The sequence below is a fragment of the Limulus polyphemus genome, unplaced genomic scaffold (genome assembly GCF_000517525.1).
Source record: "Limulus polyphemus unplaced genomic scaffold, Limulus_polyphemus-2.1.2 Scaffold3446, whole genome shotgun sequence".
Taxonomy (NCBI): Eukaryota; Metazoa; Arthropoda; class Merostomata; order Xiphosura; family Limulidae; genus Limulus; species Limulus polyphemus.
The window spans coordinates 63,764-76,084 of NW_013669056.1; the positions used below are offsets into that span (position 1 = coordinate 63,764).

The 12,321-nt window shown below is 33.5% G+C and overlaps 1 protein-coding gene across 3 annotated transcripts in view; it reads left to right on the top strand.

Moving 5' to 3' along the window:
- The window catches only part of LOC106469363 (DNA-directed RNA polymerase III subunit RPC2-like), a 16,034-nt gene extending 4,840 nt beyond the window's left edge, over nucleotides 1-11,194 (top strand). For all 3 annotated transcript variants that reach the window (XM_013929849.2, XM_022397857.1, XM_022397856.1), the window contains exon 2: nucleotides 6,407-11,194. In XM_013929849.2, coding sequence (XP_013785303.1) covers nucleotides 6,692-10,081 — 3,390 coding nt within the window. In that variant the 5' untranslated portion in view covers nucleotides 6,407-6,691 and the 3' untranslated portion in view covers nucleotides 10,082-11,194. The remainder of the gene's footprint in view (nucleotides 1-6,406) is intronic.
- Nucleotides 11,195-12,321: the final 1,127 nt, after the last annotated feature.

Here is a 12,321-nt window from a genome sequence, read left to right on the forward strand (position 1 = left end):
TTATGAGATAGTTGCATTACTTTTAGTAAAGAATAATGTTGTTGTAATATCAAATGGCTAGTGGTAAAAATAACTAGCGACTACTTGCTTGTGCCTTCAAAGTTAAGGTCGATGCCTGGCAGGGGACATAGAAAAGGATTTTCTTGTCTGACCAACTTTCAGAAGTTTTTGGATAAGTTTCTGATTTTTGGGGGTGAGAAAACCATTGTTGACCTTGTGCATCTTGGCTCTCGGAAAGCATTTGATATGATAAAGTGCTTCATTAGAGATTAATTGATAAGAAAGTGAAATGTTTATGGAATTGACAATAAAATTGGAGAGTGGACAAACAATTGGCTTAATGGTAAAAAAGCGAAAAAAAGAAAGTGATAAATGGGCCTTATTTCTAATCAAGAGAAAGTTACTAAGGCCTGTTTTGGGGCTTTTGTTGACCATAACTTATGTTTCAATAGCTTGTATAGGTTTTCGGGGCTGTAATACGTTGCTGGGAGGAGTTGATTCTAATAATGATTAGAGACGGCTTGAATGGGTAATGAAGAAAAACTTTAATATAAGTTTAACATAACAGCAAATGTACAACGTTTCGACAAGGTTTTGTCATCATCGAATCAGAGTTGATTTTGTTGGAGATGAATTTTAATATTTAGAAATGTAAAGTTATGTTCTTGGATTATGGAAAGAACTTACGAACTCTGGTGTTGTAGAAATAGAAGGATTTAGATATGAATGTTAATAACAGTTTAAAACTTAAATCTCTTGTTCAAGCGTTTAGCTGTGGAGAAAAGACCAAATAAAGAGTTATGGGTCCTGTTTAGAGGGATTTCAAATTCAAGCATAACAAGATGATTGTGACTTTTCATGAGTTTGTTTTATAGTGGAATCTTTAAAGATTAAATATATAATATATATTTTCTGAACAAGCTACGTGTATACATACAAATAAAAAATGGAAGTTACCTGTACTTTTAAGCTTTCAATTTTGTAGTAGAATTTTAAGTGCCAGAAGATAACTCAGTTGGTTCATTTTCCAATGAAATTTGTAACGTAACATTGCTGACAACAAGGGACAATTTGAACCTTCAAGACTGTCCCTATGTTAGTATGAATTAGGTACATAAACAATATAGTTATTGTATAATATTACGGAAGCATGCCAAAATATTACCCTAAAATTGTTTTTTCCTTGCTTTGGCAGAAGCAAAATCTCTTATTACATCTTCATAATCTATTTGCCTAAGCAATGTCCTTTCTATCGTGAGCAAGGAAAGGGCACTTAAATGATCATTTAACATTTAAGCAAGCAATTAATTTTTTACTCTACACATTTTAGAAAAATCTCTCTCTACGCTGCAATTCATAGCAGGTGGGCAAAAGTATATTCTCACTGTCTCGTCAACATAAGGAAAAACAGATTTGTGTTTGTTTTTTCTGATTGCTTTGATGCATCGTTGGGTGGATGGCATTTTGCTTTCAAAAAATTTCTCGAACTGTACCATTTCATCGATAAAAGAGCTGTATAGATCTGGAGAGTATATGTCTCCCAATCTTTTAGCTGCAGCAAAAGCTTCAGTCTCACTTAAATTTTTGAAATTAGATACAAAACTAAACTTCATATCTATCGCTTTATATGCAGCTGATTTTCCAAACACATTTGTAACTTGTCAACAACTGATACAAAATTTTCAATGCAAAACTTCTGAGTTCCAGATAAACTAATTTCACCTTCAGAAGTCTCAACATTTGCCAGCTTTCTTTTTCTCATTCTAGAAATCTCACTCCTGAACTGTTCTTCTATTATATTTGAAAGCTGATGAGCTTGAATTTCAATTCTATTGAATTCTTCACCTAGTGAATTTACATATTCCTTCAGCAAACTTGTAAGCTTTTACAGAAATAGACAAATCAAGGCCCTTTTCTTGAAGCTTAGCATTTGTAGCTTCAAATCGTTGAAGAATTTTATACCAAAACACTGTCATAAAAGCAATATCTAACATTGTCATTTTATTCATCAAAGCAGTAGTTTCATTTCTTACTGTTTACCTTGCATCAATATCCTTAGATAAATCTTCAAGGTTGGTATAAATTCTGTCATAGTTTTCATACAGAATTTTTGTTGAAACTGATATTGGCGACCATGTTGTTCCACTGAGGTTCTTAAGAGTAATTGTCCTTCCATCATTGTTTCTTAAGACATCACAAATGCTTTGCCAATGCTTGGTTGAAGAAGCACAAAAATTGTACAGAGTTGAAAGAAAATTAAAAAAAATTGATGCACATTTGCAACTTCCTACTGCATTCATGCCTACTAGATTTAATGAATGTGCTGCGCAAGGGATGTACTCAATATATTGGTTTATGTTCTTGAGATGCGCTTGTAGGCCATTGTATTTACCTGATATATTTGCTGCATTATCATGTGATTGTCAATGTGCATTTTGAATGTTCATTCCCATCTTATATAATTTTTCTATGACAACTTCAGCCATTAATTTTCCTGTATTTATTTTGTACTTTTTTTTATGGTGGTTACAAGGTCAGTCAAATGGATGTAGTCTGTGTTGAGTAAGAATAGAACAACTAACATAAAATATGAAAATTTACAAAAAAGAGAGAGTTAAACTGATGGTCCAGATCTGTAGTAGGGGCCCCTTACTGCTTGGGGCCCTGGTGCAACTGAGTGAATGTTCTTACTTAGATTAGGAGACCAAAGCTGCATATAATATTCCAGATGAGGGCTTCCTAATAACTTGCATACAGATATATTTATCATTTGGTTTATAATCATGTTTTTAAATACATTCTAAAATTCTGTTAGCTTCACTACAAGCTACAGAGTACTGCTTCGAGGACTTGAGTGCTTAAATCCTTCAGTCATATTATTAAGTGTGTTTCCATCTATACTAAACATGTGATCCAAATTATGATGATCTAGATGTATTACTGTGCACTCACTATAACTTACTTATTTCCAACTCATTCTCCAACTTACCAGTTAATCCAAGGCAATCTGTAATACTTCAGCATTCTCAACACAGCTAGAAATACTCAGTGTAGTGTCAATAACAAATTTTACTAATTTTTTAATTATCTCTCTAGCAGTATCATTAATATAAATAAGAAAAAGCATAAGCAGTACCCTTGAGGAATATCATCAATTATAATAATTTTGATTTCTCTCACCAAACTACTTTTCAACTCAGTTGTATTTTCTAATACCAATGTTTTTGTTGTTAATCTTCTGTGTGGCTCCTTATGTAAAACTTTTCAAAAATCTAAGTACACCAAGTAGATAACCCTTCCTTCATCTTGATAACAAGTAACATACTTAAAAATAGTTAACAAATTAGGAAGATGTGATAAAAATTTGGGTAGTTCTATACTGCTTGACACCTCTGCATGTTACATACTGTTGCATTTGTCCTAGATATAATTCCACACACTATGTTGGAGCTTCATGAGAGGATGATGTCCGGAAGTGGACCAAGAATGCCATCTGGTGGCTGGTAGTGCATTGACAAGTATCTTTTTCCCACCTTTGCACTCGCAGCCGTGCATAACATTTGAGACATTGGAGACAAGATGTCTATTTTCCACATTATCTTTTATAGCTTCAACTGTGATAGAGATCAACTTTTGTATATATTTATATATTTCCTTAACCTTTTTTAATGTTCCAACTGCATTATCTTAGAGCTGTTGAGCTCATTCTTGTGTCTATGTATGTCTTTCTGATTCTCCTTGGGTTCTTACTGTCAAGGCTGGTTTTATAACTTTGCCAACCTTTTCAAAGTAGGGTGAAAGTCTCAGGGTCACATTCTGTCATTGGTTATTACTAGTCCTCTCCTTCATGAATCTTTCACTACAGGTACAGGACAGCATTTTGTGATCTGATATGACTACATCTAAGAATGTGCATGGCTCCACAGGTTATATTATTATTTGATGACCTCCATTTACATATACATATTATTACTGGGTGAGGAGTTACCCTGCTTAGGAGGATCCTTTTCTGAGTGTCCTCTCTTGGGTTCAGCCTCCTCGAAGCTGGTGTGCTCCATTCATTTCTTCCATGAGTTCAGTCCATTGTGTTACCTTCCTGTCTAAGACCCTTACATTTGAGGAACTGGTATACAGAAACTGCTAAATTCTAAGCATTATATGTCTTACATTTTTGTTTTAAATGTTGTTGATTATTGTCACAGTTTAAATTATATTGAATTTAATAATGTCATGTTAACTGGATAACCAGAATTATTTCAGTTTTAACAGAGTAATAACCCTGTTATAATACATATAAGTTCAAAAACTGAAACATATTGTGTGGTAATAAATTTGAAAAATTAAGCATATAAAATAGTCTGAATAAGATAATTACTTGCCTTTTGGTGGGTAATTGATGAGGTTTTGTTATTACTGTGTTTATACATTTTATTGTACTTTTTTAAATTTTTTGTTGTCACTAAACATTTCTATATAAGATGAAAAATCATGTTAGAGCAATCAAAGTGTACATGTAATAGGGTTTTATGACAGATCTACCAAACATTTGGAAAGAAATTTTGTGAGATATGTTTAATATGATGTAAGAAAAGTTGTGGATGGTGTTCAGGGAATGACAAATCTTATATTCTGATGTCTGGTGTAAGAGATAAATTTGTTTAGGTAATAGAAAAAAAAACTACTCTTGCCCAATGGGTAAGTGTGTTCAGAGGCATTGTAATAACCCCACTGACTTGTATAAATTGATATGATGTAAGGAGTAATTTATTTTATATTGCTTAGTAGCATGCAATGTAAATCAAGTATCCTGCAAATACTTATCACTGGTAGATGTGTGAGGTGTGACTGAATTTCAGTAAGAAAATTTGATGCAGCTCATGAAGTTAAGAAATATGAAATTTAGTAAAAACTTGTAGTTGATAAGTTCACAACAATGTAGCTGAGGGCTGATTTTTGGGCTATAGAGGCATTGCCTAAAATGTTGTGAATGTGCATATATGGTGTAGAAAGAATTATTGCAGTTTTGTGTGCTACCCAAAAACTGCTGACTCTGACTCTTTTTTTCTGAATTTGCTATTTATATACATATTAGAAACATAAAATTGGCTATCATATTTATCGATTAATTTAGTTCTTGAAATTGAAGTTCTAAAACTAAAATTTAAAACAGTATGTCACATTTATATGTTTATTATGTAATCCAAAAAACCTTGTTTCTACATGTAACATCCTAAAACTGTCTCTTTAAAAGTTAATCAATATCATAGTTTTACTGTTTAGTACAACTGTAAATTATGTCTATTAACAATTGTTATAAGCAATGCTTTGAGATACAAGGTGCTAACAAACTGAATAATGTCAAACCATACATTTATGTCTAATGTCTTAAGCAATAAAAGTAGAAATCAAATATAGCCAACATTAATGTTACTGGTCTCACTGTTAGGTCTTACTTTAAGCTTGATATTATGTTTACTGATTTAAAAAGTTGGGTAAATGAATTTTGTAAATGAGAAGGTTCTTTGTTCCAGACAGTATTTTTTTTTTATTAGTTGTTTACTGTTTTTATCTGTATCATTTATTGGATACCTTAATATTTTTTCTACTTTTTGAGTAACTTTATCATAAAGATTGTGTGCGTATAATTATAGAAGAAAATTTGACTTAAAATTTAGAAATGCATTAGTTGTATGAATGATGTCTCAAAGAAAACATTAAAGCATGTTTAATGATACAATTCAAAATATAAATGTAGTTGTGAGAAAAACTTTAATTTCTGATGTTACAAAGTAAGTACGTTGTATCTTTTTATCACCAGAAGTATAATAGTAGTTGATGTTTTTGAAGTGTGTTATTTTAAATTCAAAGTAGTTTTCTAGGTTATTTTCTATAAATATTTTAAACTTATTATTGAGTACTTTCATGTATAACAACTAGTGTTCTGTTTTTAACTAACTTTTGTACCAGGTGAAGTTTGATAGTTTAAAAAATTTTTTAAACCTAAGTTTCATGGAATCTTCTTTTAATTCCTCATAGGTAAGTTATATCTTTACTCAGACTTCTAAGATGTTTTGATGTTGGGTGATCTTTAAAAAATCAGGTATTGTTTTGTTCTAATGATCTTGCATGATGTTGGTGTTTGAAAACGTTTTTTTCTTTTAAGTACCATCGGCTTATTTCAAACATCCACCTATGCAATTAAAATTTAAGATTCTACAATAGTCTTGAAGACTGAAGTGTTTTTGACATTACTGAAGGGCTTTAGAAATCACTTTATCTAACTTTTCTTTACTGTGCTTTTTAGTTTTTAATGTTAAAGTGGTGTTAGATCTCTAATTATACAGTGAAATTAAAACCTCAGAATAGTACATCTAATAATGATATAAATTTCTTTTTTTTTTTCTAGAGTACATAAATTGAAATGTGAAAATTGAATTCCACTACAAGTGCAGTTTGATCCTCCAGGATTAACCAAGTCAAAACAGAGAAAATTATTTAATGATTTATTCATCATTGATACAATTTGAATATGAATACTATTTTCATATATTGTATATTAGCTAGTATCTTTGATCACCACTCAAAATGTATAGGATTGCATTTAATGTAGAAATTAACTGTGTGGGTTTCTAAATTTTTTCATAATAATACTCTTCCAGAATATAACTCAAGTGACTGACCAGTTGTAAATATGTGGAATATAGTGAAAGATCCAACAGTGACAAAACCTGTAAAAGAACTAAAGGATAAATGGAAACTTCTTCCTGCTTTTCTACAGGTGAAGGGTTTGGTAAACCAACATGTTGATTCATTTAATTATTTCATTACAGTTGATATTAAAAAGATTTTGATGGCAAATAGCAAGATTACTAGTGATGCTGATCCATTGTTTTATATGAAATACTTAAACATTCACATAGGAAATCCTGATGTAGAAGAAGGTTTTAATGTTACGAAACCAACATGTCCACATGAGTGTCGTCTTCGTGACATGACATATTCTGCTCCTATAACAGTTGACATAGAATATACTAGAGGGCAGCAGAGAGTTGTTCGAAATAATGTTCCTATTGGTAGAATGCCAATTATGCTGCGTAGTTCCAAATGTGTACTTACAGGGAAATCTCCAGCAGAACTTGCTAAACTGAATGAATGTCCACATGATCCTGGTGGCTATTTCATTGTGAATGGCATAGAAAAGGTGATTCTTTGCCAAGAACAGTTGTCAAAAAATCGAATGATTGTTGAAGAAGACAGCAAAGGTGGAATTGCATGCCAGGTGACTAGCTCCACTCATGAACGAAAAACACGTACCAACATAATTGTTAAGCATGGACACTATTATTTGAAACACAACAGTTTTTCTGAAGACATACCTATTGCTATTGTGTTTAAAGCAATGGGTGTTGAAAGTGACCAAGAAATTGTGCAGATGATTGGAACTGATGACCACACCTTGTCAGTATTTGCTCCTTCTCTTGAAGAATGTCATCGAGCTCAAGTGTACACACAGACTCAAGCTTTGAGATGGATGGGAAATAAAATCAAACAACGTCGAATCTGGGGAGGTGGACCTAAAAAAACACCCATTGAAGAAGCTCGTGATTTATTGATAACAACTATTTTAGCCCACATACCCACAGAACAGTTTACATTCAAGGTAAAGGCCATGTATATGGCTCTTATGGTCCGAAGAATCATTGAAGCCCAGACAAATCCCAAGTTAATTGATGATAGAGACTATTATGGAAACAAGAGAGTTGAACTGGCAGGATCCTTATTGTCACTTTTGTTTGAAGACTTGTTTAAGCGATTTAACTCTGAGCTGAAAATGATTGCAGACAAGAACATTCCTAAAATTAAAGCTGCCCAATTTGATATTATTAAGCACATGCGTCAAGACCAGATAACAAATGGTTTAATCACTGCCATTTCAACTGGGAATTGGACAGTGAAGCGATTCAAGATGGAACGTGTCGGGGTTACACAAGTTCTTTCAAGATTATCTTACATCTCTGCACTGGGAATGATGACAAGGATTAATAGTCAGTTTGAAAAAACAAGAAAAGTTTCAGGACCAAGATCTCTACAGCCTTCTCAGTGGGGTATGTTATGTCCTTCAGATACACCAGAAGGTGAATCCTGTGGTTTGGTGAAAAATTTGGCATTGATGACACACATTACTACTGACATGGAGGAAGAACCATTGATTAAACTTGCTTTTAATTTAGGAGTAGAAGATGTGCACCTCCTCAGTGGAGAAGAGCTATCACATCCAGATGTTTACATGGTTTTTTTAAATGGGGGTATTCTAGGAGTCATAAAAGACTACCAAAGACTAGTGCATACATTCCGTATATTGCGCAGAGCTGGTTATATCAATGAGTTTGTCTCTATCTTCCCAAACCATACCCATCGCTGTGTTTATATTGCTTCAGATGGTGGCCGATTGTGTCGTCCATATATAATTGTCAAAGGAGGTCGTCCAATGGTCACTCAAGCACATTTAGAAGAGTTAAATCGTGGTGTTCGCCAGTTTGAAGACTTCATTCATGATGGTTTGATTGAATACCTAGATGTCAATGAAGAAAATGACAGTAATGTTGCTTTATATCAAACAAGCATTAGTGTAGAAACAACACACCTTGAAATTGAACCATTTACTTTGTTAGGTGTGTGTGCTGGCCTCATACCATATCCTCATCATAACCAGTCACCTCGTAACACTTATCAATGTGCTATGGGTAAACAAGCTATGGGTACAATTGGTTTAAACCAGAGGAACCGAATTGATACTCTCCTGTACCTTCTTGCATATCCTCATCGACCAATGGTGAAATCTCGAACTATTGAGTTGATCAACTTTGAGCAGCTTCCAGCAGGACAGAATGCCACAGTAGCTGTAATGAGCTATAGTGGTTATGATATTGAGGATGCCATTGTCATGAACAAAGCTTCCCTTGACCGAGGATTTGGAAGGTGTTTGGTTTACCGTAGTCAAAAATGCACATTGAAACGATACACCAATCAAACATTTGATAGAGTGCTGGGTCCTATGATAGATGCAACCACTCGTAAACCAATATGGAAACATGAGGTTTTAGATGCTGATGGAATTTCTGCTCCTGGTGAAAGAGTGGAAAGCCGACAAGTTGTAGTCAACAAATCTATGCCAGCAGTTACTATGAATCCAATTCAAACTACACCAGGACAACCACAGCAAGTAGAGCACAGGGAGGTCCCAATTGTATATAAAGGATTAGAACCTTCCTATGTTGAAAAGGTAATGATTTCATCAAATAATGAGGAGGCATTTCTCATTAAACTTCTGATGCGACAGACTCGTCGACCAGAAATAGGGGACAAATTTAGCAGTAGACATGGACAGAAAGGAGTTGTAGGTCTTATTGCCCAGCAGGAAGATATGCCTTTCAATGATCAGGGAATTTGTCCTGATTTGATAATGAATCCTCATGGATATCCATCTCGTATGACAGTTGGTAAACTATTAGAGCTTGTTGGTGGTAAAGCTGGGGTGCTGGAAGGAAAATTTCATTATGGAACCGCATTTGGTGGAAGCAGTATACATGAGATTAGTAAAGAGTTGATAAAGAATGGGTTCAACTATCTTGGTAAAGATACATTGACATCTGGAATCACTGGGGAACATCTTAGTGGATACATTTACTTTGGTCCAATATACTACCAGAAGCTGAAGCACATGGTGATGGATAAAATTCATGCTCGAGCTCGAGGCCCTCGTGCTGTTCTGACTAGACAGCCAACAGAAGGAAGGTCACGAGAGGGAGGATTACGATTAGGTGAAATGGAGCGAGATTGTTTGATTGGACATGGAGCAAGTATGTTGTTATTGGAGCGACTAATGCTGTCTAGTGATGCTTTCCAAGTCGATGTGTGTAATCAATGTGGTCTGTTAGGCTACTCAGGCTGGTGCCACTATTGTCAGTCATCTCGTCAAATTGCTTCAATCCAAATACCTTATGCATGTAAATTATTATTTCAAGAGCTGCAGTCAATGAATATTATTCCACGCCTTAAACTCTCAAAATATTTTGATTAATCTAAGATAAAGCAAGATTTGATCTGAAGGAATGAATACCTGTATATAAACCGTAATTAGTTGGATTTAAACATTTACTTTTGATAATCATAACTTATTTAAAGAAAACTTAAGTTTGTTGATATGTTTAATCCTTAAACCACTAGTGTTGCTTACTTCATTACAAAATATTATTTAAAAGTTCAGGACAAATATATTTTGATATTTATGGATAAATGCCTAAGTATGTACTGTACTAAGAATTAAGCATTGTTTTTAGCTTGAAGTTGGAACTTGTATGTCACTAGTAATGAAAATTTGAGCATTGTCATTTTATATTGTTGTCGTGCTTTTTTTCTTGATATAGGCAGCTATGTGATTTTATGTTTAAAAAAATTAAGTCTCTCAGTACAAAGTAACATTAATTTAACATTTTGATTGAGCTCCATGTACTTGTGTAGATCTGGTTAAGAATTATTGAAGTATTTTCAAGTTTTATGCTGTCTAACAGGAATATAAGTATGCTTCAGTATTTAGGCTTGTAACTATTACAAACAAGCTACAGAGAGTTTACAGTGTTCAGACTTATTCCTTGATGTATGAGAAAATGTAGTGAAAGTGATGCACTGCACAAGCATTTTAGAGTTTATCATCCCGAAGACGATGTGAATGAACTTGGGTCGTGAGCTACTTTATATCCAACAACAGTGTGATGCAACAAAATCATTGCTATCTGTATTTCCATGTGTCCTCTTAGAATAGAAAAGTCCTAATGAGTAATTGAAAGGTATTGTGTCTGAAAAAAGATACATCTGTTTCATATGTGTTTGTACATGTATATTTTTTCTACTTTCAATTTTTTGCATTGGGTTCTATAGGTGTTAAATTTAATTTTGTTTTAAGCTTTACAGCTTAATAAGCTTTCACTGATGTTACAACTGTGTTCCAGTTTAATTGTTGTTTTTTTTAAGTTAATACAATTATGGTATTATGCTTGTAGAACTTTCATAATTGATAGTTATTAAAACATTGTAACATCCTAGATTAAATTGTGAATACTTTGCACCATAGAAGAGACATTGTGATAAACTTTCAAATATTATTTCATTAAAGAAAATGTTGTTTTTGCCTTTATTCATTACTTCATTGATTTTCATTTTCTAGACTGTAGCTTAATGATTGTGTATTTGAATTTAACAATATAGTGCTCAGATATTTTTACTTTACTGAACATGTCATTTTCAGTTTGTGTTTTTAAGAGAAACTTTTGGGATCATTGTGATTAAAGAACTAAAATTCAGTACATATATCAGATTATCTAAAATTAACTGGTAGAACTTTCAAGCTCATATTACAACCCAACATCGAGCATGGTACTGACAATATTTTCATAATTTGGGTCCCTATTGTTTTCTAAAAACTTATCAGCAACATCTTTAAAGGCAACCAACTTTCTTCATTGTTCTTTCGAACTGTTCATCCGAAGTAAATTTCCTAATCTCAGGCCCAACAAAAAAATCCCTTCTTTAAGTTTTGCTTCTGAAAGAGCTGGGAATTGCCACATAGATACTTGAAGCAGTCGCCATCTTTGTCTAAGGCCTTTACAAACTGTTTCATCAAGCCCAGTTTTATGTGATGTGGAGGTAATAGGACATTCTTTGTGTCAACGAAACTTTCACGTTCTATTTTTTTATCCTGGTATCTGACTGACTCTGCGTGGTCATTGCTTCTTTATCCAGTGCTGATTTCGTGCTTTGCCATCTCATTCATACAAAAAAACATGGAAACTTTATAACCGGATTCTTGACCCAACAATGTGCAAAAGACAAGTTTCCACAAAGTAGCCAATCATGTTCTTTGTGTTTGACCTTATTTTCGTACGCTTCCTTCAAGTAAACCGAATCAGTAATAGGAACAGATCCATATATGTTACTATTGAAAAGGAGAACACGTTTTAGAATTCTTTTGGAAGAATCAGTGAACAATCGCCACTCACTTGGTTCACAGACTGCAGCTCCTAGAATTGGTATTAATTCAGCAATATTGTTGCAATAAACCAGTGAACTTTCTTACGAAAAGTATGGTATAAACTCATTCTCACGATTTCTGTACCAATAAAATGATGTCCCTGGAGAAAGTAAGTTCTTAGTCCGAAGTCTGAACCCCTAAAATATCTGAAGAATATTTTGGAAGGCCCAAATCTCTCACCAAATCATAAAGTTCACCTTGTGTGAAATGTGGTTCACCAGATGTTTCAGGTT